Source organism: Magnolia sinica, chromosome 4 (genome assembly GCF_029962835.1).
Source record: "Magnolia sinica isolate HGM2019 chromosome 4, MsV1, whole genome shotgun sequence".
Lineage (NCBI taxonomy): Eukaryota > Viridiplantae > Streptophyta > Magnoliopsida > Magnoliales > Magnoliaceae > Magnolia > Magnolia sinica.
The window spans coordinates 4,457,909-4,483,226 of NC_080576.1; the positions used below are offsets into that span (position 1 = coordinate 4,457,909).

At 38.6% G+C, this 25,318-nt stretch overlaps 1 protein-coding gene, 1 long non-coding RNA gene and 1 pseudogene across 2 annotated transcripts; 2 read left to right on the forward strand and 1 right to left on the reverse strand.

Annotated features, from left to right (window-relative positions):
- Window positions 1-5,469: 5,469 nt before the first annotated feature.
- Window positions 5,470-22,490, forward strand: LOC131242209 (inositol-3-phosphate synthase). The gene is made up of 10 exons (XM_058240723.1): window positions 5,470-5,776; window positions 5,887-5,955; window positions 7,741-7,876; window positions 7,954-8,201; window positions 8,544-8,770; window positions 8,871-8,986; window positions 20,927-21,103; window positions 21,218-21,406; window positions 21,526-21,588; window positions 22,214-22,490. The coding sequence occupies exons 1-10, from the start codon at window positions 5,589-5,591 to the stop codon at window positions 22,331-22,333; spliced, it is 1,533 nt and encodes a 510-aa protein (XP_058096706.1). The 5' UTR covers window positions 5,470-5,588; the 3' UTR covers window positions 22,334-22,490.
- Window positions 5,962-7,666, forward strand: LOC131242211 (uncharacterized). Its single transcript, XR_009169538.1, has 2 exons — window positions 5,962-6,261; window positions 6,299-7,666. It is a non-coding gene; the product is annotated as an uncharacterized LOC131242211 (long non-coding RNA).
- LOC131244962 (small nucleolar RNA U3) lies at window positions 9,910-10,103 on the reverse strand (annotated as a pseudogene).
- Window positions 22,491-25,318: the final 2,828 nt, after the last annotated feature.

The following is a 25,318-nucleotide window of genomic DNA, read 5'->3' on the forward strand; positions in this document are numbered from 1 at the left end:
CCCATGCACATCTGTAACGTGCACGAAAATGAAACTGCTGATAAGGGAAAGAAAGCGACACACATAGAAAGCGAACCTTCATTTTCTTGAGCGACCTTAACCTAATGCAAGTAGTATATAATGGCCCTTTCTCATCTCAACCATCTAAATACTGAAGTTTGATGGCTCCACATGCCACATGGGAAGGGTATAAAACATCTGATCAGTGCATAAGGCTTTCCTTACTGTGCAGATGACCACATTTAAAAAGTTTAGGCTGATCCACTCATCACGTGGGCCACACATTTATTTGAATGTGGACCATTGCAAGTTTTAATTTAGACTGTTTATTATTTTCTTATAGGGATGGTCCGGGGAGGGTGCATGTGGGGCTAGCAAACCTCTCTAACCACTTGTATAGATGTGTCCTTTTTCATCATTTAATCATAAGTGAGTGAAAACGGCATGATTGATCATGCATGGATTTTTGAAAGAGTTGGTTGATGTTGAACTTTTTGATATTGCCAATTTAACCTTGGGTATAATCATTTCTATAAATTCTGATGTGAGTGTGTCTGGATGCTACCCATTTTTTCATTTTTCATTATATCTACGGTATAATCATTTCTATAAAATCTGATATGGGTGTGTTTGGATGCCACCCATTTGTATTATCATTTCTATAAAATCTGATATGAGCGTTTTTGGATGCCACCCATTTTACATTAAGCGGATGTGCATTTTTCAAGGAAGTCACTTTCTATTTTTTTATAAAAGAATTGCAGCTGGTGAGTCGGGGAATGCCTACTTTCGACATGCTTGCTAACATTGGCCGCTTGTTTTTTTTTTTTTTTTTTTTTTAATCGGAACCGATCATCAGATTAGACATCGGAGAAAAACATAGCCCATTGAAATTTTAGGCCGGAGGGACGCCTAAGAGGGCCACAATCTTCAGTTCATCATAGACATTGGTGTTTTCATCTGGATGTGACAGTGTTTAAGGAAGATGTGTTAAAACACATTTATATTGTACCAAAAAACTCCCTAGAGGATGGAAGATTGTACCAAAATTGGAGATGAATGTTCTATTGGCCCATATTAAAGATCAACGGTTTGATTGAATTAACATTGAAGTTAAATAATGCAGTTTGAACACTAAAGATGAACTTTCTACTTTAGTAAAAATTAGAGATAAATAGTCCAATTGAGCAAATCTTTAAATTCAACACTTTGGTTGGACCAAATTTAAAGATGAATAATTAAATTGGATCAATAATAAAGATGAATAATATAATTGAACCAAAATTACAACCGATCGTTCAATTAGACCTATCTTGGAGATTAACGATCCGAGTAGGTGGATAGTGAAGATTAAAGTGTTTGATCATGCAAACATTGAAGATCAACCATATGATTGGATTGATATTAAATATGAACAGTCGGGTTAAGCTAAAATTGAAAATGACTAGTCCATTTAGGCCAATATTGACTCTCAACAATTTGTTTGGGCCAATGTTGAAGATCAACAGTATGATTGGACTACATCGAAGATGAATGATTTAATTTTGCTAAAAATAAAGATGAATGGTGCGATTAGTTTGATATTAAAGATCAATGGTTAAATTGGGTGGATATTGGATATCAATATTGTGATTTGGCAAATAGTAGAGATGAATGGTCTGATTTGTCTTTGAGATGAACTGTGCAATTGGTATGATATCAGAGTCCACCAGTCCAATTGGATGAATATTAAAGATAGACAGTATGATTTAGACCATTCATTCATCTTTGATATCGGTCTACTCTAGCTATTAATTTACAATATTAATTCAATTAGATCATTGATCTTGTATTTTAGCCAGATCAAGCCATTCATCTTCACCTTTGTCTTAATTAGATCATTGATCTTCGATAGTGGTCTAGTTAAACCATTTATCTTCAACTATGCCTTACGTGGATCGTAAATCAAGATTATTTATTTATTTATTTAAAATCATTGGGCCAATTCATCTCCAATTTTAGCCTAATTAGACCACTCATCACTAATAGCAGTATATTCCAAGCATTGATCTTCAATATTGACCCAAACAAACATTTGATCTTGAATACCAACCTACTCAAACCGTTCATTTCCAATTTTGACCAACCATTGATTTGTACCTCTAATCCCTCCCAAAAAATCAATATTGATATGATGATCTTCAACTACCCAATAAATAATGGAGGTACGAGCAATCAAAAGTAGGCCCCACTGAGGATGCTATAAATATATGGTTATGATTTTACTGTAATAACTTATAGAAATAATATGTAACCAAACAAGTAAATAGTTCAATACCCTGTCAGAAAATCTTAATCATTCCATGTGATTACTGCTCATTGAATGTAGACCGTTGTACATATCCATTCATATTGACATTTGGGCCATTTGAAAGATGAATGGGTGATTGACACTGTCCATTTCTTTTTTCTTCTCTCCTTATGTTAATAGCTAGTGTGTGTGAGAATATTCCATAATATGCCTTAGAATGGAAAATCTCGAACGTTGTATAAGTAGATGAATTTGGACCATCCAAAATGAAAATTTTAATGTTTCACATGTTAAGATTATTCTTTCCATCTGACAATCTGATCAAGATCCATCTGTAGCAATGCATAAAACATGGACGGTTTAAATCGACCGATCTTTAATGCATGTGGATCGGACGCATGTGGTTGCTACCTCATCGCGACTGTACCGAAATTCACTAGACTATCACTAGGAATTATGCGAGACTAACTCGCTTTCTGGCCAATGGATGCGTGATCCGGACTGTTGATCAGGTGGGCTAATTCGAAGAATTTTTTGGAGGCATCGCATTCATGGCGGGACCCACCAGGTGTAACACCATACCCATCCACATCGGGCGTGATTTGGCTAGGACCCTTGAACCAGCGACATGGGTGGTAACTTGACGGTAGGGCCCATCTAGATGTATGGATTGTATATTCATGTAGTCCATCCATTTTGGCAACTCATTTATGAGGCACGAGCTAAAACAATAAAGTAGATACAAGTCTCAGCCTCAGGTTACGAATATGAGTTTAGTAAAAATAGTTTAAGGGTAGATAAAATATGTGTGCTTACCTTTTCCCAGTGAAAGTTTCTATTTATAATGGGTAATTTTTAGTATAGGCCTGACCTATCTTCATCTTTTTTATTCAATCTAAACAAATCCTATTTTACTAAATTAGACATCTACTGGTACGGATGAACCAATAAAAATGAAGATACTCTTTAACTTCTTCAGTTACCTTACTCCAAAATTAGAGGTATTTTTGTTCAAAATCTTCTTTCCCAATCCTAAAAATCTAGACTTTGATAACATAAGTTCTCATGCATCCAAAAATAAAATAAAATAAGCGCATAACAAGGAAGAGCCTACGGTGCTAATTTTATACGCATAGTAACATAATGGGATCCAGCCGATTTAAAGGATACGCATCCTAGATGAATTAAGATTCATGACGCTTGGGATTCTCCTGAATATCTCGGAGGTCTAGAGTAACAACAGATTACGCTCCACAATCCTTGAATCGCAAATAAAAGTGACAGTGTTCCTTTTCGAAATTTTAACGGTGGTTGTTTAATGACCACGGTTCATGCGGTATGGTTCACGGGAGATTTATATCTGTTTTAGTTTTTGGGCTTTTGGTGTGATACCATAAAACGATTTGGCAAAACGGACGAAGGGTGTAGATATATGATGCATGTATCGAGGTGCGACCCACGGTCAGCGTATCACCCACATCAATCGTCCCGGGGTCCGGCCAAGTTGCACCCATCCACGTGCACTCGCCCGTTCGACACGACGAAAGCACCAGGGAACGGTATCGACGCCTATAAATCTCAATTTCCACGTGGTACTCGCACTTGGGGAGCTGGTGGTCCCGGCCTCATCCAAGACGGTGCGACCCTTACCGTAGGTACTACCCTGATATATGAATTGTACATCCAGACCGTCCATTCGTTTTGAAAGATTTCTTAGGTTATAAATCCAAAAATTATTCCGATCGAAAATGTCAGGTGTACCATGATAGAAGAAACAATGGTGATTGGACGTTTCCCCATTAAAAGTTTCTTAAGCCCTAATGTAATGTTTATGTAACTGTTATTTGTAATCCAACCTGCTGATAAGGTCACATAAACCTAAATGGAGGAGATAAACAAATATCAGCTTGATCCAAAACCTATGTGGCCCATAAAAAGTGTTTTTTAATGGTTAATCACCATTGTTTCCTATATATGGTCCACTTGAATTTTTCTTCCCCTTCGGTTTTGGTCTTATATCCTAAATGGACCTGCAAAACGGATGGACGGCGTGGATGTACAATTAATACATCAAGGTGGCCCCACAGTAAGGGCTGCACCATCTTAGATAACGTCGGTGCCGTGCCTAATCCTCTCTCCGCTCTTGGCGCTTATCCTCATTGGCCCGTTGGCGGCGGCTTCGGTGGATCTCCGAAGTGGATGAGATCCCTGACCTTCGGTCTTACTGTGATTTATATCTTATGTATGCCTTTCATCCGTTTTGAACTCTCATTTTAAAGAATGATTTAAATAAATAAGATAGATCCAAATCTCGAGTGAACCCTAACATTGGAAACAATGATAATCAATAATTAAAAATAAAATAAAATTGTATGAGCTGCAAAAGTTTTGATCTTTTCGTTTAAGTATTTGACCATATTCACAAGTTAGATGGCGAATAAACATTTTAATAGCTTTATCAAGTTTTTAATGGTAGGGATTTAATCACTATTATTTCATATGGCATGGTCCACTTAAGATTTAGATTTTTTTTTATTTATTTATTTTTAAAATCACACCCTAAAATAAGCTTTTCAAATGGATGGACGATGCGGATATAAGGCACACGCATCACATTGGACTTCATAGGGTTTTCAAATATATTTGAGGCTGGTCTTATTAATAGAACGCATTAAGTGCTTTTGAGGTAATAATTATTTTTCAGCTGAAAGTCTTTTATTATTATAAATTAAGTTGCCGACATAGCCAAAGGGTTACACTCAAACCTTAGCTGTCAAAGGGCTGGGCCTGAGTCTCGGCCCAGATTTTGAACCCTACAAAACAATTTGATTTTTCAGCCCGAGCCCGTCCCATTGACGCCCCTACCCAAGCCGCGCCCCGGCCGGTCAGGTCAGAATCCTTCGAGTACCTTCCGCCGAGACGGTGGGTCCCACTTCTATGAGAAAGCTGTGGACACGTGGCGTCTGCCACGACGGCCACGCATAAAGCACGGGATCACATGCCGTCAAACCCTCCACCTCACGTCCAAGCGTGTCAACCGCACGTATGATTGTGTGGCCACGATAGAAATCGCCAATCCTTTGAACGGCTGTCAGAAAAAGCAAGCCATGCAACTAATTCCCTTCGTCCACGTGTCACATCCATCCCCTTCCTTTCCCCGTTAAATCCGGTGAGGCGGGTACGGAGCAGAGAGGAGGAGAGTCAGGGAGAACGGAAAGGAAGAAGAGAAGTCTTCTCTTTTTCCGGTGCAAACGCCTCTTTCCATAGCTTTGCAATACATCTCATTTCGAGAGAGAAAATGTTCATAGAGAACTTTAAGGTCGAGAGCCCAAACGTGAGATATGGAGATCATGAGATCGAATCTCTTTACAGCTACGAAACGACGGAGCTGGTTCATGAGAATAGGAACGGCACCTATCAATGGATCGTCAAGCCAAAGACCGTCAAATACGAGTTCAAGACCGACATTCGTGTTCCCAAACTAGGGTAAGATTTGGGGTTGTTCTTTTCGTATACATGTATACATACAAACATACAGATGCATCATGCATGTACATGCATGCATGTTCTTATGACTTGTGTTTTTTCTTTGGTAGGGTAATGCTTGTAGGATGGGGTGGAAACAACGGTTCGACTCTTACTGCGGGAGTTATTGCGAATCGGGAGTGAGTTAACTCACGAGTCTTGATCTTTTTTGTTTCTTTTTATTTATTTATTTATGATTTTTCTATATTTTTTAAGGAAGTTTCAAGAAATTTCATGAATAAAATCAGTGTCATTTGACGGAGAGTATCGTGAAATTTCGCATTATTTAGGGCAACCAAATGCAACCTTAATTTAGGAAAAAAAGGAATCAGGGCTAGAATTGGGTGATAGTTACCCAGATCAGTATGCAAGGGGCAGATTCCTTTTGTTTTGCAACATTTAAAAGATTGTGGTGGCTATTCAACCGTTTGTGTGCAATCCAGACCGTCCTAATTGCTGGGCCAACTGTGGATGGAGCATAAGTGAAAACTTGCTGGGCCAACTGTGGACGGAGCATAAGTGAAAACTTGCACTGACAAGATGATTCTGACCATCTGATTTTTCTATTTGAAATTGGACCACTCACAATTTTTTATTTTTGACTATATATTTGATAGTCGTTTATTAGATGGTTAGGATTTCTATAGCCACAATGGGACCCATAGTTTGATGGTCTGGATTGCCTTACATCAGTGCCACATGTGAGGAGGATGAGTCGTCACCTTTTTTTTTTTAGGGGGTGAAATGGAGCAGTTATCATATGGGTCTAGCCCTTTTGTAAGTTGTGGGGCTTCCACTGTATATGGAGCATGCATGTGTGGGCCCCTTTTGTGGATGGGGTAGAGCCTCCAGACATTGATGGAATGATTATAGCCATCTTTTTGCTAGTTGAATTTGGACTGATGATTTCTATGATGGGCCTGAAAATGTTGATATTGGATCAAGGTGCGGACTTTTTTTTTTTTTTCCTTCCAGGTGTTCACTCTGTTTGATGATTTTCCTATCGGATTAGGAAGCCAGATCCTCTACAAGCTTATTGTACAACTACCTGTGTGGGGCCCCCTGTGATGTATGCACAGCATCCAATCTAGACATGATGTGAGTTCCCTCCTGTTCTCCTTGGAGGCAAAAAATCAGGCTGATCAAGAACTCAAGTTGGCCACACCATGCAAAATCATGCCTAAAACAACTAAAATCCTGTGGTGTGGCCCACCTGAGTTTCTTATGCATGGATTGGATGGCATGTACAAAACAAAGTGGGACATAAAACACAATTTGGAAGGCGTAATGATTGCCCACCCTATGTAAAATCATGCCTAAAACCAATATTGGCCCACCTGAGTTTCTTATGAATGGATTGGAATACCTGTAGAGGTAGGAGGAGGAAGGCTTTAGGATTTACCTGGTGTGAGATATCACATTATTCGAGTAACCCTATATTGTGTCAGAGTAAAGGACCGTCAACAAGGGCGTTTTAGTGCATTGTAGATTCTTATCCAAGACTTGTATCATTTAATGATGCCATGTGGATCACTAGAAAATGTGAAGTATATGGCTAACCTAATCACGAAAGTTTTATTAGTAAAGAGATCTGATTCGGAACTATTACACTAGGCTCCAAACGCAATCTGGAAGACTATAACAGTTGACGCCCCCTTTCCAACTGTTACCTGTGACGTGACCCACCTGTGTTTTGGATCTGTCTGATTTTATTTTTTTTGGATATGGGGTGAATTTCATCCACAAAGTGGATGTGGGCCTAAATCATGGTGGGCCCCACATAGGTAGTTGTAGACTAAGCTTATTCTACATTAGTTGCAAAGCAACCTGGCCCCATATGGTACCAAAACTTTTTTTTAAAAAAAAAATGGTGCAAGGAAACGGAAAGTGGGTAGCATGTTAATGAAGTGTGGGCATTTTTGCAGAGGAATCTCGTGGGCAACCAAAGATAAAGTGCAACAAGCAAATTACTTCGGGTCGCTCACCCAAGCTTCTACCATCAGAGTTGGATCTTTTAATGGGGAGGAAATATATGCTCCTTTCAAGAGCTTGCTTCCTATGGTAATGTAGTAATTAATTTAAATTTCAGGAGTTATTTGGAGGAAAATTGATGGGTTTATTTTATTTTGGTTTTTTAGGTGAACCCAGATGATATTATATTTGGGGGTTGGGACATAAGCGATATGAACTTGGCTGATGCCATGGCCAGGGCTAAGGTCCTAGACATTGATTTGCAAAAGCAGCTGAGGCCATACATGGAATCCATGGTCCCCTTGCCTGGAATCTATGATCCTGATTTCATTGCCGCAAATCAAGGTTCTCGAGCTAACAATGTGATCAAAGGTACTAAGAAGGAACAAGTTCAGCAAATCATAAAAGATATAAGGTATATGAAAGAGTTAATTCTTAATTATCGCTGCAAATCGAGTGTATGTGCTATACATTAGAAGTCTTGTGTGAACCATCAATGCACATGTCAATAGTCAATACATACATGAAATAGATGGCCCACCTATTTGGGGATCTTTCCCGAACGGCACCATTTGATGGGGGAATCTTGATTGGACAATTGGGACTAGTAGTGCATTAATCAATTTGGCCTCTAGGTGGTCTACTGATTGGCCAGTATTGATGGGTGGCATACGGACAATGGTTCAGATATTGAGTTTTTGTATGTATATTTATAACATATGTGATTGCTTGCCTCTGATTTCTTCACATGAATCAGGGACTTCCAAGCTGCCACCAAGGTGGATAAGGTGGTGGTTCTGTGGACAGCTAACACAGAAAGATACAGTGATGTAGTTGTTGGGTTGAACGATACCACGGAAAATCTCTTGACTTCTTTGGACAGGAATGAAGCAGAAATATCTCCATCGACGTTGTTTGCTTTAGCATGTGTACAAGAGAATGTTCCTTTCATCAACGGAAGCCCACAAAACACCTTTGTTCCAGGTTTGAAATTAAGATTTAAAACTCAATATAGCTTTGAATGAAAACCTATGAATGGAAAGTTTTAGTTCTTAAACATGTCCTTTGTTCATTGATTTTACAGGTCTGATCGATTTGGCTATACAGAGGAACAGTTTAATTGGCGGAGACGATTTTAAGAGTGGGCAGACCAAAATGAAATCGGTGTTGGTAGATTTCCTGGTTGGTGCTGGAATTAAGGTACATACAAGTTTGTTCTTTAGTAACATAAGGAGATGAAAATGCAATTGTAGCGTGTTTGGCTTTTGGGTTTGCAATGCTTGAAACTAGAGAAAGTTTAGTTCCACTGTTTTCTTTGATTTTATGATAGGACTCATTCATCTGCAAGTAAATCTAATTTAGTTGGTCTTTAGATCTTCTTAGTTTAAAATCAAAGAAATATACAATTAAAACTTATTTAGTTTCCATTCTTCATTGGACTGAAAAGGGGAATATATATACATTTTCTTAGGGTGTATTTTGGTGGCAGCCATTTACCATTGAAAATAAATATTGGTATGCCTGTGGTGCTGCCTCCTTTGAAAAGAAATTGAGTGGTTCTCCTCAGAGGAAATGACTTTGGTTGGCTGTTATTATTATTATTATTATTATTATTATTTTTATCACCAATCCAAATTGTTGGACATAGGCCTGTGGGGCCCACTGGTGGGCAATCACTAGTGGGTGGGTCCCATGTGTTTAGGCCTCTTTCAGCCTCTTCTTTTCAGTTGGTTTTCAAATTCAAAATTGAATTTGATTTTAGATGGAGAGATAGAGATAAGACCAGATAACTTCTAGTCTCATCCAAACTCCATCCTTTCTTATAAATAGGATAAGGCTTCTAAACATATGAAAAATAACGAGAGTAAAAATGAGGAATAATGGTAGATAATAATTTGTCCATTTAGCATATCCTTGGGACGATCTAAACCATAGATCGTGATTCGGGGCTATCTATACTGTAAAATCAGAGGCGTGATTAGACCCATCTGCTCCAGTAGTGTATAGGTGGGCCGCTTGATCTAAACTGTTCATCTTCAGCTTCGTGAAGGTTCCATATCGTGTAGACCCTCAAATCTTGAGGGCTCACACTTCTGCACTTCTTATCAGTAAAAATTGTGGGTAGTCTCTCAGACAATTGGAAGACCAACCCAGCCGGTTTTTAAACTGCTGAGAACGATCCTCTATAGCTTTGATCCATAAGAGATCTTAGCCATTAATCACGCTCTGATCAAACTGTCATATCTCATCCACTAGACTTGGTTGCCTGTCTCCTTAACACTTAAGGATACAAAAGTACGAGCTTGATAGGAAGTGTGGAAGTGTGAGCCCTCAAGATCTGACGGTTTACACGATATGGAACCTTCATGAAGCCGAAGATGAACTGTCCAGATCCAACGGCCCGCCTATTCACTACTGGAGCAGATAGGTCTAATCACCCCTCTAATTCTACGGTATAGATGGCCCCGGATCACGATCTATGGTTTAGATCGTCCCAAGGACAAGCTAAATGGACAAATTACTATCTACCACTATTCCCTCCTTTATACTCTCGTTATTTTTCATATATTTAGCGAGAGAGCCTTATCCTATTTATAGGAAAGGATAGTTTGGATAAGACCAGAAGTTATCCGGTCTTATCTCTATTTCCCCATTTAAAATCAAATTTAATTTTGAATTTGAAAAGCAACTGAAAAGAAGAGGCCGGAAGAGGCCTAAACACATGGGACCCACCCACTAGTAATTGCCCACTAGTGGGCCCCACAGGCTTATGTCCAGCATCTCTCACTCAATCACATAGTGGGATAGGCATAAATTTTTTTTGTCTATCTAACTCGCCTAATAACAATCAAAGACTAAACATCGCGATCAAAAGAATCAGAGGCGTGGGACCAGCTGGATTATCATAATCTTCTCACAAGTGTTTAAGTACTAAGTGACCACCTAACTAGTATTCAATAACCCAAGCTTTGCAATGCCTGTCTTAGTCCGTATGACCACATCGGATGGAGTTCTCCCGATCTGGAGTACTCGGCCAACATACGCACTTATCCAACTAATCGAGTTATTCTGAAAACTTAATTTTTCACAAACTTCGACTAAAATCAATTTAAAGCAATACTTATATATATATACATATATATATATATATATATATATATATATATATATATATATATATGTTTTTAAGAAAAAAATATTGTTTGCAAAAGTCTAATAAAAACAACTCGATACTGCCGGCGGATAAGTCTGTAAGTGCGTATTTATAGTTTTAGAAACTTGGTGTAGTTGTCACGGGATCTTCCACATGTAGATGTGTAATTTGGTATCAATCAAGCCGCTTTCCTAGTGTAACTGAGTTTGACCAATCAATGACCTTTCGTCATAGTACACTAAAGTAGCGACACTCAATCTTATTCTCCTATTACACAAGAGGAGGGTAGCTAAGGACACAAAGAGTCACTTACGAGATTGGCTGCTACTTACATGTTGTAATGATTAGATCGAATCAAAGCAATCTGTAGGTAAAAGGTCCCATCATGTGGGATGTGGCTACAATCTACGTTGTAAAGTAGACAATACCAGGTGTATGTCGGGTCTATAATACGCAGGTTATTTTACATGAGATACAACTCATCTCATAACCTCATAACCTGGTTATAAATTCAGGCCATAACATTGATCGCATAAAAAGGAATGATGCGATTATGTTATTCAACTTGATCAGGCTCATCTTCAATCTTAAAAGATTGTAGGCGGATACGACTCACTCATATCTTTATATTTTATTATTCACAATAAAGAGAAGTCCATACCTCCTCTAGTACATTCAAGGTTAGTCAACCCGTGCGAGTGGGTGACCGGCCTGCCGACAAAAAAAGAAATCTTATATGATCTTAAGGTAAATGCTGATGATCTACTTGCCTAGTTTATATTAGTGTTTAATACTGAATAAATGGAATGCGTTATTCATTAATGAAAGATCAAAGGTACTAAAAACAAGTTTATCGCTCAAGTTTTCCTCAATCCCATCCGTTTGACGTGAACCTGAAATAGATATCTAGCTATAGGTTTCGTCATGGGATCAACCATCATCTCCTTAGTAGGAATGTAGCTGAGGGCGACATTCTTATCTCTTACTTGATCGTGGACGTAATGATACTTGATCTCGATGTGCTTGGACTTCTGGTGGTGTTTAGAGTCATTCGCCAAGTCAATAGCAGAAGTATTGTCTATCTCCAGCGATATAGGCTGACGAACGCTCGGTACAACATCCAAACTTAGAAAAAATCTACGAACCCATGCACACTCCTGAACTACAGCACAACATGCAATGTACTCGGCATCTATAGATAAAAGACATTCATAGCTCAGGATATGCAATGTCTGTTTATTACTTGACCATGGGATAGCTCCTCCTCCGAGTAAGAATACATATCCTGAAATGGACTTTCCCTTGTCGGCGTCATTACTCCAAGCAGTATCATAATATCCTTTGAGCTTGAGGCTTGTGCCTTCATAACACAACATTAGGTCTTTTGTTCCTCTAAAATAGCGGAATATACGTTTGATGGCTTGCCAATGAGACTGTCCTGGGTTACTCTGATAACTGCTAACTATGCCAACTACATAGTTAATATCCGGTCTGGTGCAAAACATAACATACATTAAGCTCTCTACTGCGCTTGCATAAGGTACTAAAGATATAGCCAATTTCTCAGCTTCAGTCTGGGGATACGATTTTCTGTTTAACTTGGTAGCTTTATTCATAGGAGTTTCAACAGCTTTTGAATTTTCCATCCTGAACGGCTCTAAGATCTTTTGTAGATAGGTGGATTGAGACAAGCCTAAAAATTTCTTAGGACGATCTCTGATGATTTTTACCCCAAGAATAAAGTTGGTTTTACCGAGGTTTTTTATCTTAAAGTTCGAGAATAATTAATTTTTAGTCAATATCAACAATTGCATGTCATTACCAGCTAGCAGGATATCGTCTACATATAGAGATAGTATCAGAAAAGATCTTCCAGTCTATTTCATGTATACACAATGATCTTCTTCACTCATCATGAATCCAAAAGTAGTGATGACTAAGTGGAACCTCATGTACCACTGTCTTGAAGATTACTTCAACGCATAGATAAATTTCAACTTGCAGACTTTTTTTGGATGCTTTTTGTCTACACGACCCATGGCCTGTTGCATGTATATCTCTTCATCCAAGTCACCATTTAAGAATGCGGTCTTTACATTCATTTAATATAACTCTAAGTTCAAACTTGCGACAATAGACAAGATCATGCGTATTGAGGAAAACTTTGCAACAGGTGAAAAAGTCTCATCGTAATCAATGCATTCTTTTTGTGTAAAACCTTTAGCAACTAATCGTGCTTTATATTTGTCCACTGTACCATCTACCTTTCTTTTGATCTTTAGTACTCACTTATTACCTATCGCTTTGCGATTGGAAGACAGATCAGCAAGTTCCTAAACCTTATTCTTCTCCATGGAAGTGATCTCTTCGTCCATAGCCATGGAATGCCAAATCGGTTACGTATCGGCCGTATCGGCCGATACGTAACGGTAACGGTGCGAACCGTTACCCGTTTCGGGGCCGAAACGGCCGATTCGATTTTTTGTACCCGTATCGGCCGATACGGGACCGATACGGGCGTAACGGGGCGTAACGGGCCCGAAACGGTAACTTTTTTTTTAGCTCTGTTTTTGCCCTTTTTTTGAAACCTCTTGCTTCCAAACTGTTTCTAAGTCCTTCTACTACTAATTTCGACCAACCTTAGCTAGGTATTTGATAGAAAAACACATTATATTATAGATTTTTTTGAATCAAAGCTCGGTGGGCCATTTTTCAGAAATTCGTCAAAAATAGGTATTTATACTTTTTTTAATATATTTTGCTGTTTTAATCATGTCATATGATGTGTTAATCATAGTAGAACATGTTAATGTGCATTTTACAGATTTGGGGTGCCATTTAATAATTTTTTAATATTTTTTTCTATTTACGCATGAATTTTGGCCCCTTTTTTTAAAATTCGAAAAATCAGTTTTTAATGGTTGTTTTGCTGTTTTAATCATGCCATTTGATGTGTTAATCATAGTAGAACATGTTAATGTGCATTTTACAGATTTGGGGTGCCATTTTATATTTTTTTAATATTTTTTTCTATTTAAGCATTTATTTTGGCCATTTTTTTGAAAATTCTAAAAACCATTTTTAAATGATTCTTTTGATGTTTTAATGATGTCATATGATTGTTTAATCATAGTAGAACATGTTAATGTGCATTTTACAGATTTGGGGTTCCATTTTATATATTTTTTATATTTTTTTCTATTTACGCATTTATTTTGGCCCTTTTTTTGAAAATTCAAAAAATCATTTTTTAATGATTCTTTTGCTGTTTTAATGATGCCATATGATGTGTTAATCATAGTAGAACATGTTAATATGCATTTTACAGATTTGGGGTGCCATTTTATATTTTTTTTATATTTTTTTCTATTTACGCATTTATTTCGGCCCTTTTTTTGAAAATTCGAAAAATCATATTTTAACGATTCTTTTGCTGTTTTAATGATGCCATATGATGTGTTAATCATAGTAGAACATGTTAATGTGCATTTTACATATTTGGGGTGCTATTTTATATAAATTTTTTATTTTTTTCTATTTAGGCATTTTTTCGGCCCTTTTTTTGAAAATTCGAAAAATCATTTTTAAATGATTCTTTTGCTGTTTTAATGATGCCATATGATGTGTTAATCATAGTAGAACATGTTAATGTGCATTTTACATATTTGGGGTGCCATTTTATATTTTTTTCTATTTACGCATGAATTTTGGCCCTCAAAAATAATTGCAAACACCTAAATGTAAGATATTTTCATATTATATTCATTCTAATATCCATCATTGATAGTAGATAGTTAGAAAATTAAATATATGAATTTTGTAGTCAAATTCAGGTTATCTGGTTCATAAATTCATCAGACAGTCCGATACAACTTCTCACTAAAGAGTGGACCGTTACACCACCATAAACATGTTCCAATTTATAAATGAATGCATATTTGGAATGCTTAGAATATTCCGGATTTAATCCATATTTTTTCATATTTTTTTGGCAAAAAAAATTTTTTGCGCCGTTACGGGCCGTTACGCCATCGTATCACCGTTACGCCCCCGTATCCGTATCGGTTTTGGAGGTCACCGTTACGCCAACCGATACCGATACGGGACACCTTGTTCATAGCAGTTACCCAATCGGCCAAGTTTTATCTTAATCCATCGTCATTTTGAGAAGCAGTACTCCCACTCTCCTGAGATACATCGAGTATTTTAAAAAGTTCTATTGGAACCTTTTGCTTCATTCGACTGGGGTATCTATCTTCGACGAAAGTCACGTCCCGAGATTCTATCTCAATCCATTGTCCATGGTCCTCATAAACTAGAATGTATCCCTTTGAATGCATAGGGTACCTTGTGAACACTCATTCAATGGTTTTACTATCAAGTTTACCTCTATGCGAAGTAGGCAGCAAAACATATCCCAAAGATCCCCAAGGGTGTAGGTTAGCTAGAGAAGGAATCCTCCCAGACCATATCTCATATGGGGTTTTAGGAATGGATTTTGATGAGACTCTATTAAGGACGTAGACGGCTGTTAACAGTGTCTCCCCAGAACGTGGTATAGAGATTGACTTGTGCCATCATCGATCTAACCATGTCCAATAGTATCCTATTCTTTCTCTCTGCAACACTATTTTGTTGTGGAGTACGAGTCATTGTGTACTGCTAAACAATACCAATGTTTTCATAATATGATTTAAACATTTTAGATGTATACTCGCCACCTCTATCACATCGAAGGATTTTAATCTTTTTTTCAAGCTGATTTTCCACCTCAGCTTTGTATTTAAGAAAACAATCAAAAGCCTCAGATTCGTATGAGATGAGATACACATATCCATAGCGCGAGTAATCGTTAATGAAAGTGACAAAGTATTAACATCCATTTCTAGCATGTACATTGAAGGGTCCACATATATCTGAATGGATTATCTGTAGTGGGCCCTTGGACGTAGCCGCTTTAGGAAATGGTTTCTTTGAAGTCTTCCCGAATACACAATGTTCACAAAATGACAAATCAACTTTAGATAAGGAGTCTAACAGACCAGAATGTACTAGTCTTGTCATACGATCCTTTTCGATGTGACCGAACTTCGTGTGTCATTTTTGAGATTCAGATACTAAAGTTTCATTCGACATAGCAGATAAAGGAAAAGGTGTATTATCACTATCTATGTCCAAAATAAATAAAGCTGAAATTAAATTTTCCCATTCAAAGATGAGGTTATTTAGTCTCAAAGAAACTCGTGTCCTGGAAAAGCAAATATCAAAACTATTAAATAACAACCTAGAAACAAAAATTAAATTCCGACGCATGGCCGATGCATAAAGAATATCACGGAGGATTATTGTTCGCCTTATGTGCGTACGGAGATGGTAAACACCAATCCCTAGTACATCTTCAACAACATTATTTCGCATATACACTTTGTAACTTCCCTTGGCTGTAGGTCAGAATTCCTTGAGTCCTTGACGACTCCATATCACGTGCTTCGTTGCGCTTGAATTCAAAATTCACTTGTTAGATATAATATTAACAAAAAAGATTTCAGAACAAACGCCTATATGCAAAGTATCTAGTGACTTGGGAATTATCGTCTTTTTATGGGCACACTATCGGGCAAAATAGCTAGAATTTCTGCAGACAAAGCAGATTATGTTAGTCTTTTTCTGCTTCTTCTTTCTATTCTCATTCTTGAGATTTGGAGGAGGTGCTGTGGACTTCTGTTCTTGATCATTCTTTTTCACCTTCTTGCGAGCTTTGAACCGTTTCTTGTTAGCTTTCCGCTTATAGGTCTCTGCTGCAAAGGCCTTGGTCGAACCTAGTTGAATTACATTCATTTCAACCTCTAGTACCAAATGACTACAAAAGTCTCTGAACGTAGTGATAGAATTAGTATGGTTCAGAATTCTTTTGATTGAGACTCAAGATTCAGGTAAGGAACGATGCGTTACTATACGTTGCTATTATCTTTTAATTTTCAGTCAATTTACACCCAACATTCCTAAGGACACCTATCATCTGCTCCATCTTATGGATATGATCTTTGATGGGGCAGCCGACTGGCATCCTATACTCCTGAAATTTTAATTCCATTGCCCGAACTTTTGCATCTGACTTCTACGCATAGACATTTGTTAGTGCTTCCCGGATACCTTTAGCGGTGTCATGCACTTTATATGTTGGTATGAGTTCTTTGTGCATAGTGTTAATAAGGACATTACAGGCTGAACAATTCTGTTTACGCCACTTATTGCAGTTGGTCATTGCAGCCCTATGTTCTCCTAAATTTTCATTTTCAGCTAATATAGGTTCCTCTTGAACCTCATTGAGTGTATGCGATATATCGTCTTTGTTCAAAAGGCTTTTCATCGCGTGGGACCAGTCTTTGTAGTTGTTACCGTCGAATTGTTATCCTTTGAGTTGTTCAACGATTAACACTTTGGTGGCTATCTCTACATTACATCAAGTATCACTACTTAGTTATGATCTATGGTATTGATACTAATCATTAGTATTTCTATGTGTTATTCAAAATTTTAAAGTATAAAAGTAGTCAACACATCTTAACGAGATATGAAAGTCCACATACCCAAATGGGCGGTGCAGATCAATCAAGTTCACTTTTTAAAATGAAATTGATGTTTTTATAAAAATATATTTGTATAGCGTGCAACCTTCCATTACAGGTTGCATGCATCATTTAGTGGAGAATAAACTCATACTTAAGGTTATGCACAACCTTTATATATATAGGGAATATTCTAGCACTAAGTTATCTATTTTATAATGAAAAAAGGGCTTAGATTTAATCACATCAAGCCTAATTATGTCACGCATATAATCATTATTATCAGATTTAAAAAATGAAGTGCATAGCCATAAAGAGAGTTTAATCATCACCAGTGATCATGACCATTAGTGATGGATCCGATCATTACCGTTAATGATCATTGTTGATGATGGATCCTTTCATCAACATTGATCATCATGGTTGATAATCGTTTCAATCACTAATGATCTCTAGATCAACAGTTCTCGAAGTAGATTTTATCTACACCATCTATCCGTTTTGCTACCTCATTATAGGCATTAGCCCAAGATTGAAGCATATCAAAAGCTCGAGTGGACCACACAACCGAATATAGTGGGAAAAATGGCATTCACCGTTGAAATCTTCCTTGGGTCCACGGTTATATTTATTTGACATGCTTGATATGGTCACACGTACTTGGATGAAGAGAAAACCCAAATATTAGCTTCATCCAATATAATTTTAATGATCAATGACCAATGTTTCCCATCTTTCGGCACCAAAGTCAACCATGCCATGCATGTTCTGACGTTGCATACCTATGTTAGATCGGTCGCATTTATTAGGTGGGCCCTTTGGTGAATTTTTTTTAATAGCCTAAAAATTAGGCTGGCCCACTAATCAGATGATCCAAAGATGTGCAGTGAATATAGACCATCGGTTCACCGTTTTCCTAACGGTACATTTCTTCAACGCACATGAGCCACCTGACCAATGGGCGGGCCCCATTTTAGGGCCATGGATCACTGGTGAACGTTCTAGATCTCTTATGGGTGCACCACATCAGAAATCATGGACCACTTGATTTTGGCAAGTGGACAGCTAAAATAGCACTCCTCAATTCCATTACAGTGATATTTATTTATGATGCTCCGAGTCGTGTCCAGGCTAAAGGATAGTATAACTCTCCTCCTAGCCAGACTACTGTGTTAGTTCTTCAACATTTAAAAAACTGGTTATGCTTTGTCCTCATCATATGATCCAAACCATCAAACTGTAGGTCCCATCATGGATGGAGCATATATCTAAAATTACACTGATCAAGAAACCATAATCATCCAGTAATTGGCTATCAAATGGATGGCTAAAAATGGTGACCAGTCCATACTCGAAGCCAAAAATCACATGGTTACTACTCTCTTCTCAGTGAAATTATGTCGCGGGTGGGGCCCACCATTCCGTAATCTGAGCTGTTCATTTGGGATGGCCCATCTCATGTCCTTGTTGCCCAAGTTATCTCCTAACCTGATAATCATGGACATGCGATGAGTGGCTTGCTAAAGGACAGTTACATCCAGTGCTTCACATTTAGTGGAGAAGTTATTAGATGGGTCATACATGTGTGATTTTCAGGGTGTCTAGCATCCATGTTGTGTCCATCTATATAGACGATTCAGATCGCTGACAGACGCAGCTTATAACCTGCAAATTGTACATGTGCAGACTTCCTCCTGGTTATCCAAACTGTTCATGTACTGGCCACATTATGCATGGACATTCTCCAAACCTTTTCCCTATCTGACAATTCAGACCATCTGATTGCGCCCACCCTTAAATGTGGACCATTTGCTATAATTCTCTATTTTCAAATTATGCTAATTCCACTATGGCGAATGGTCTCAATTGATGTTGTATATGCCACGTGTACGGTGACGGAGTCAATCATCGTTGAGCGGCAGTGAGTATGACTCATCATGCACGCTCCATCTCATGTGACATGCATGTTCATCAATCAAAAAAAAAAAAAAAACAGAGGAAAAACGGCCACTTACATTTTGTGATGAAAATAAATCGGAGATCCGCCGTTGATTGCTCTGATACCACTGATAGGAAGTGCGGAAGTGTGAGCCCTTAAGATTTGACGGTCTACACGATATGGAACCTTCACAAAGCTGAAGATGAATGGTCTAGATCCAGCAGCCTGCCTATTCACTATTGGAGCAGATGGGTCTAATCACCCCTCTGATTCTACGGTATAGATGGCCCCGGATCACGATATATGGTTTAGATCGTCACAAGGCAAGCTAAATGGACAAATTATTATTTACCAATATTCCAAGAGAGCCTTATCCTATTTAGAGGATGGAGTTTGGATGAAGTTATTTGGTCTTGTCCCTATCTCTCCATCTAAAATCAAATTCAATTTTAAATTTGAAAACCAACTGAAAAGAAGAGGCCGGAAGAGGCCTAAACACATGAAGACCCACCCACTAGTGATTGCCCACCAGTGGGCCTGTATGTCCAACACAAACACCACACATGCTACTACATCTTGCATGCGTGCTTGATCCAAATTGTCCGTTAGATGTGCCCAGTCATGATTTTACCACCAATCCAAACAGCCCCATGCTAATGCATCTTGCATGTGTGCGTGATCCAAATTGTCCATTAGATGCACCCTGTCATGATTTTACTGCGGCCAATCCAAATGGCACACATGCTATTGCATCTTGCATGTGTGCATGATTGAAATTGTCCATTAGATGTACCCTGTCATGGAACTCCCCATCATGCATCTGTTTTTTCATGTGGGCCATTGTTAAGGGAAATCTGAACCATATATTGAGTTTCTCTGTACACATGGCCTACGTCCATGTCCCTTTTGGATCATTCCAATCATCATTCCAATTGTGGATGAAGCTGTTGCCCGAAAACCACCCTGATTGGATGATCTAAAAGTCTAGTGTTTGCCCTTCAAATTTGGAGCTCTGGCCTCTTCATGAATCGAATATTATTTTGTACCCCAAGCAACAACCTTAAGGCCATTCCCCCATCCCAGCAGATGAGCATTTGCTTTTTCCGGAATAGCAAACAGCTGTGTGTGGTGGTGCTGCTTTTCACCCACCTTATACATTACCTTCTTCAACTTCAACTGCTACTATTAGATAAGACAACCTGTAAATAGATTCTTGATTTGTAATTAGTCTTGTAATTTTTTAGATTTTGTATTAATTTTTTAGATTTGGTTTATTCTATTTTTAGACCTGTACAATCTCTATAAGAGTGCTTTTCCATTTCAATGAAATATAGAGAGATTCTCAACTTTACGGCTACAATCTAATAGATGCTACAGAGTTCATTAACATCACAGAAACTATAGTTTCTTGATAAGTAGTTTCATCAATGAACAATGCAATGTAGTTGCTTTGTGACCTTTTCATTTTTTCATGTCAGCCCACTTCTATTGTCAGCTACAACCATCTCGGAAACAACGACGGCATGAATCTCTCAGCTCCCCAGACATTCCGCTCAAAAGAGATCTCCAAGAGCAATGTGGTGGATGACATGGTCTCTAGCAATGGCATTCTGTATGAGCCTGGGGAGCACCCCGACCACGTTATTGTCATCAAGGTAACATTGTGATTTTTTTTTTTTTTAAATATTTTTCCCTTGAATGGGTGTGGTTCAAGTTGGTCCATTTCTCATGGCACATGTTAGTCTCATCCTTATTTGTTTTTTGTGCAGTACGTGCCTTATGTTGGCGATAGCAAGAGGGCCATGGATGAGTACACATCGGAGATCTTCATGGGCGGCAAGAGCACCATCGTCCTGCACAATACGTGCGAGGACTCACTGCTGGCTGCTCCTATCATCTTAGACCTGGTCCTGCTCGCAGAACTCAGCACAAGGATCCAGCTCAGAGCTGAAGGGGAGGTTGGTTTCTTGGACATTAGTGGCCCCACCTCATGGTGTTACTGGCCTTAAGAACATGTACGAGTGCTACTCTACTTACCTGACTAACGTGTTTCTCATTTTGTTTTTGGGTTTTACAGGGGAAGTTCCACCCCTTCCATCCGGTGGCTACAATTCTGAGTTACCTCACCAAGGCCCCACTGGTAAGTAATTCTAGCCTTTATCTTAGGTGCACCATAATAAGGTTGTGATGCTGAGGCCTGTTTGGGTGCAGTATTGAATCGGATTGTAATAATGTGCACGAAAATCTCTAGCCTTACTTCAAATTGCATGATTTCGAGGATCCCACCAAATTCACCAAAAAGAACATTGGTGACTCACATGTATGGAGTGTGCGCTCCACTGTCCTGTGTATGTCATCCAACCCAGTCATCAGGTGCACCCCACCAGGGTGAAGGTACACACCTAAGTCTACCCATTCCAAAACTTTAGGTGGGCCATTACAAGTGAATGTCTGTGTTTAAGGCATAACTGTACATTTTCTTACAGTGGTGTACCACCTGTATTTTGGATTGGGATGATTCTTGGAATGTACCGTGATCATGAGGGTGCCCACAAAATTCACTGTCTGGATTTCATATAAAGACTACAGAACCCATGCAGCTCAACCTTATGGTAATCACCACCAATGCCTTATATCGCCATATGTTTCAAACATATGTGATGATTTTCCCTAATAAAAAGCAGACGGGGTTCATACCCAAATGGGTATTTGGTTGTTTCTTGCATTGTTCTTAAACATTTTGTGGGTTGTGTATGTGGCAATAGGTACCACCAGGCACGCCAGTGGTGAATGCTCTTTCCAAACAAAGGGCGATGCTGGAGAACATACTCAGGGCTTGCATTGGCCTCGCTGCTGAAAATAACATGATCTTGGAGTATAAATGAAACCCGACCGTGAATGCAATGTACTGCCGTCTTTCACATGCATGTTTCTGTTTTCTGTTTTCTGCCTTGGGATTGAGTGTTGCGCATCTACTGCACATTGTAAACTGTTAAATGTGAAATTCGGTGAAGCAATATGATCTATTGGTTTGCAACCAAAGTTCCCATATAAACGGGGGTGATCTGAGTTTTGAGTTTGGCTTGTTCATTGATGACTGATGAGTGCAAATGCAGAGCAACCTCATTTGCCAGAATTCTATGGCTTGGGTCACCTGAGTGTTGGATTTGTGTGATTTTTTGAATCATGGACAAACGTGGGGTCACACACCTGATGGACGGTGTGGATCTTGCAATTAAACAAAGCATTGCATACTTACGGTACAACTACACGACATTGCAACATTGCCCCAAACGGAGCCTATGAGAAATGATTCAGTCATCAGCACCAATCAAGAGAATTTGCTATACATGCGTTTTTCTCCTCTACTGGCTCGGAATGTGGGTCTTTAGTTTTTCTCTCCTCTCTGGGTTCGGAACGTGGGTCTTTTGTTTCTCTTCTCACATGTTTTGGGTTGTGGGTGGCCCACATGTGGCTTTTTAATTTTCTTTGAACTTTGGGTGGTCTTGTTTTTTTGGCCTTTGGTCCTCCTTTTGGAAGCAATAATATTATGCTGATTGCAAATCCATATCCGAGCTGGACCATTTCCTATACCATAGGAAAATGTGGTGATTGAGCGCCCACACCATTAAAAATTTCCCAGGGCTCAGTGTAATGTTTATCTGCCATCTAACCTTTTGATTAGGTAGGTCTCACGCGAAAGGGAAATACAAATATCAGCTTGATCCAAAACTTTTGTAGGCCTTTTTATTGGTGGGCATTCAATCACCAGTTTCCTGTGGTGTGGTCCACCTCAGATTTGGATATGCCTCGTTTTTTTGCTAGTGCCCAAAAATGAGCTGATAAAACACGTAAATAATGGTGGGGCACACAGCAGCAACCAGTACAAAGAGGGGTCACTAGTGAAATCGAGTCCTGCTTTGCAGGGGGCCGTACAAGTAAATTCGAATTGAGCTGAACTGCCCAAAAGTTGTGGGTCTCAGTTTAGATGTGGCATGAACCAAAAGAGTTGAGGAGGTTCATTGAGGTTGACTATTTAACAATTAAAAAGTAAAAATTATGCAATGTCTCTATTTCAACATGGTGCCTATACAAATCAGAATCTGGAAGAATTGGGCATGCAGAGAACACACCTGTGGAATGGATGTGAGCCTAAATCACGGTGGGCTGCAGGCATTTTGCAGAGGAATCTCTCGTGGGCAACCAAAGATAAAAAGAGTACAACAGGCAAATTAATTACTTGGGGTCACCACCCAAAGCTTCTACCATTAGAGTTAGATCTTTCAATGGGGAGGAAATACATGCTCCTTTCAAGAGCTTGCTCCCTATGGTGGCTTGGATGCCTGTTATTAGGCTAAGTTGTAAATGATTTAAGACTGCGTTCATATGTCCTTTTTTTGCCTATAAATCATTTACAAGCTATAAATGATTTACAACATTTACTCCATCTCATTTACAAGCAAAAAAGTTTGAATTTCATTTCCAGGCTCGCTATTTATAATTTAATGGGGATTTAAATCATTTATGGACTATACAAACACAAACAATTATTTACTTGTAAATTATTTACAGCTTAAAGTCAAACATGACAAGCTTGTAAATCGTTTACATGCATCCAATTGACCCCTAATTAATTTAAATCTTACTATTTTTTAAGGAGAATTAATGGGTTTTATTTTATTTATTTATTGTTTTTAGGTGAACCAAGATGATATTATATTCAGGGCTCATGCCATGGCCAGGGCTAAGTTCCTAGACATTAATTTGCAAAAGCAGGTGAGGCCCCACATGTACATGGAATCCATGGTCCTTTACCCGACTAGTCTTGGTCTGGAATTGCAATTGCATTTGTTTTACCAGATGGGTTGGATGGACATGTAAAGTCGGACTGTGTATAGTCTTCTATTGGATGGAGTGGTTTGAGAGGCATGAATCACATACGTTAGTGTTAAGCTGATGTGTGCCCTCATGTTAGGTCTCCACCCCCAAAATCCAGCCTGATTAATAACTGAAATGGGCCACACGCAAAGGAAGAATGGAGGATATATGGGAATGGTGAATGTGTGTTTTGGGCATGCTTGTATATATATTTACTTCCTGTGATGTACCACCTGTGTTTTGGATTGGGATTATTCAGAGAGGTGCCCACCAAATTAACGGTTTGGATTTCGTATAGACACCACGGGCCCCATTCAGCTCGACTGTGTGCAGTCACAGTTTCAAACCTATGTGATCATTCCCTAACATACATCTCCAAATGGATAGAAATTCAAATCTCAAACATCTGTTATCCAAATGGATAGAAATTCAAATCTCAAAATTCAAATCTCAAACATCTGTTATCCAAATTGAAAGAAATTCAAATCTCAAACATCTGTTATCCAAACAACTGCTTGTTGTAACTATCCATACTTTGTGTGTTTGTGTATATCTGTTTTGGTAGTGAAACATTGAGGTCCGGTGTATATCAAAGCTCTCATATGAAAGATGCTGAGATACAGCTGTTGCAACGGAAACTACATACAAAGTACCGATCCGAATGATGGTTTTCCTTGTTGTGTCCACTTGATAAGCGGAGGTGATCTGACTTTGGGTATCTCGCCCATTCTTACCATGCTTATGTTATGTACGCGCTGATGAGTGACTTGATTTCCCAGAATTCTATGGTTTACCTCACCTGATTGTCAGATCGGTGTTTTTATTATTATTATTATTTATTTATTTTTTTATATAATTATTTTTTGAATCAGAGGCAAATGTAGGGCTACACAACCGATGGACCGTGTGGATCTTGCAAACAAACACTTCCCATCAAAGCAGTAGTCACCGTCGATTCAGAAGAGTGTACATTGTGATGGAAGCTTGATAAT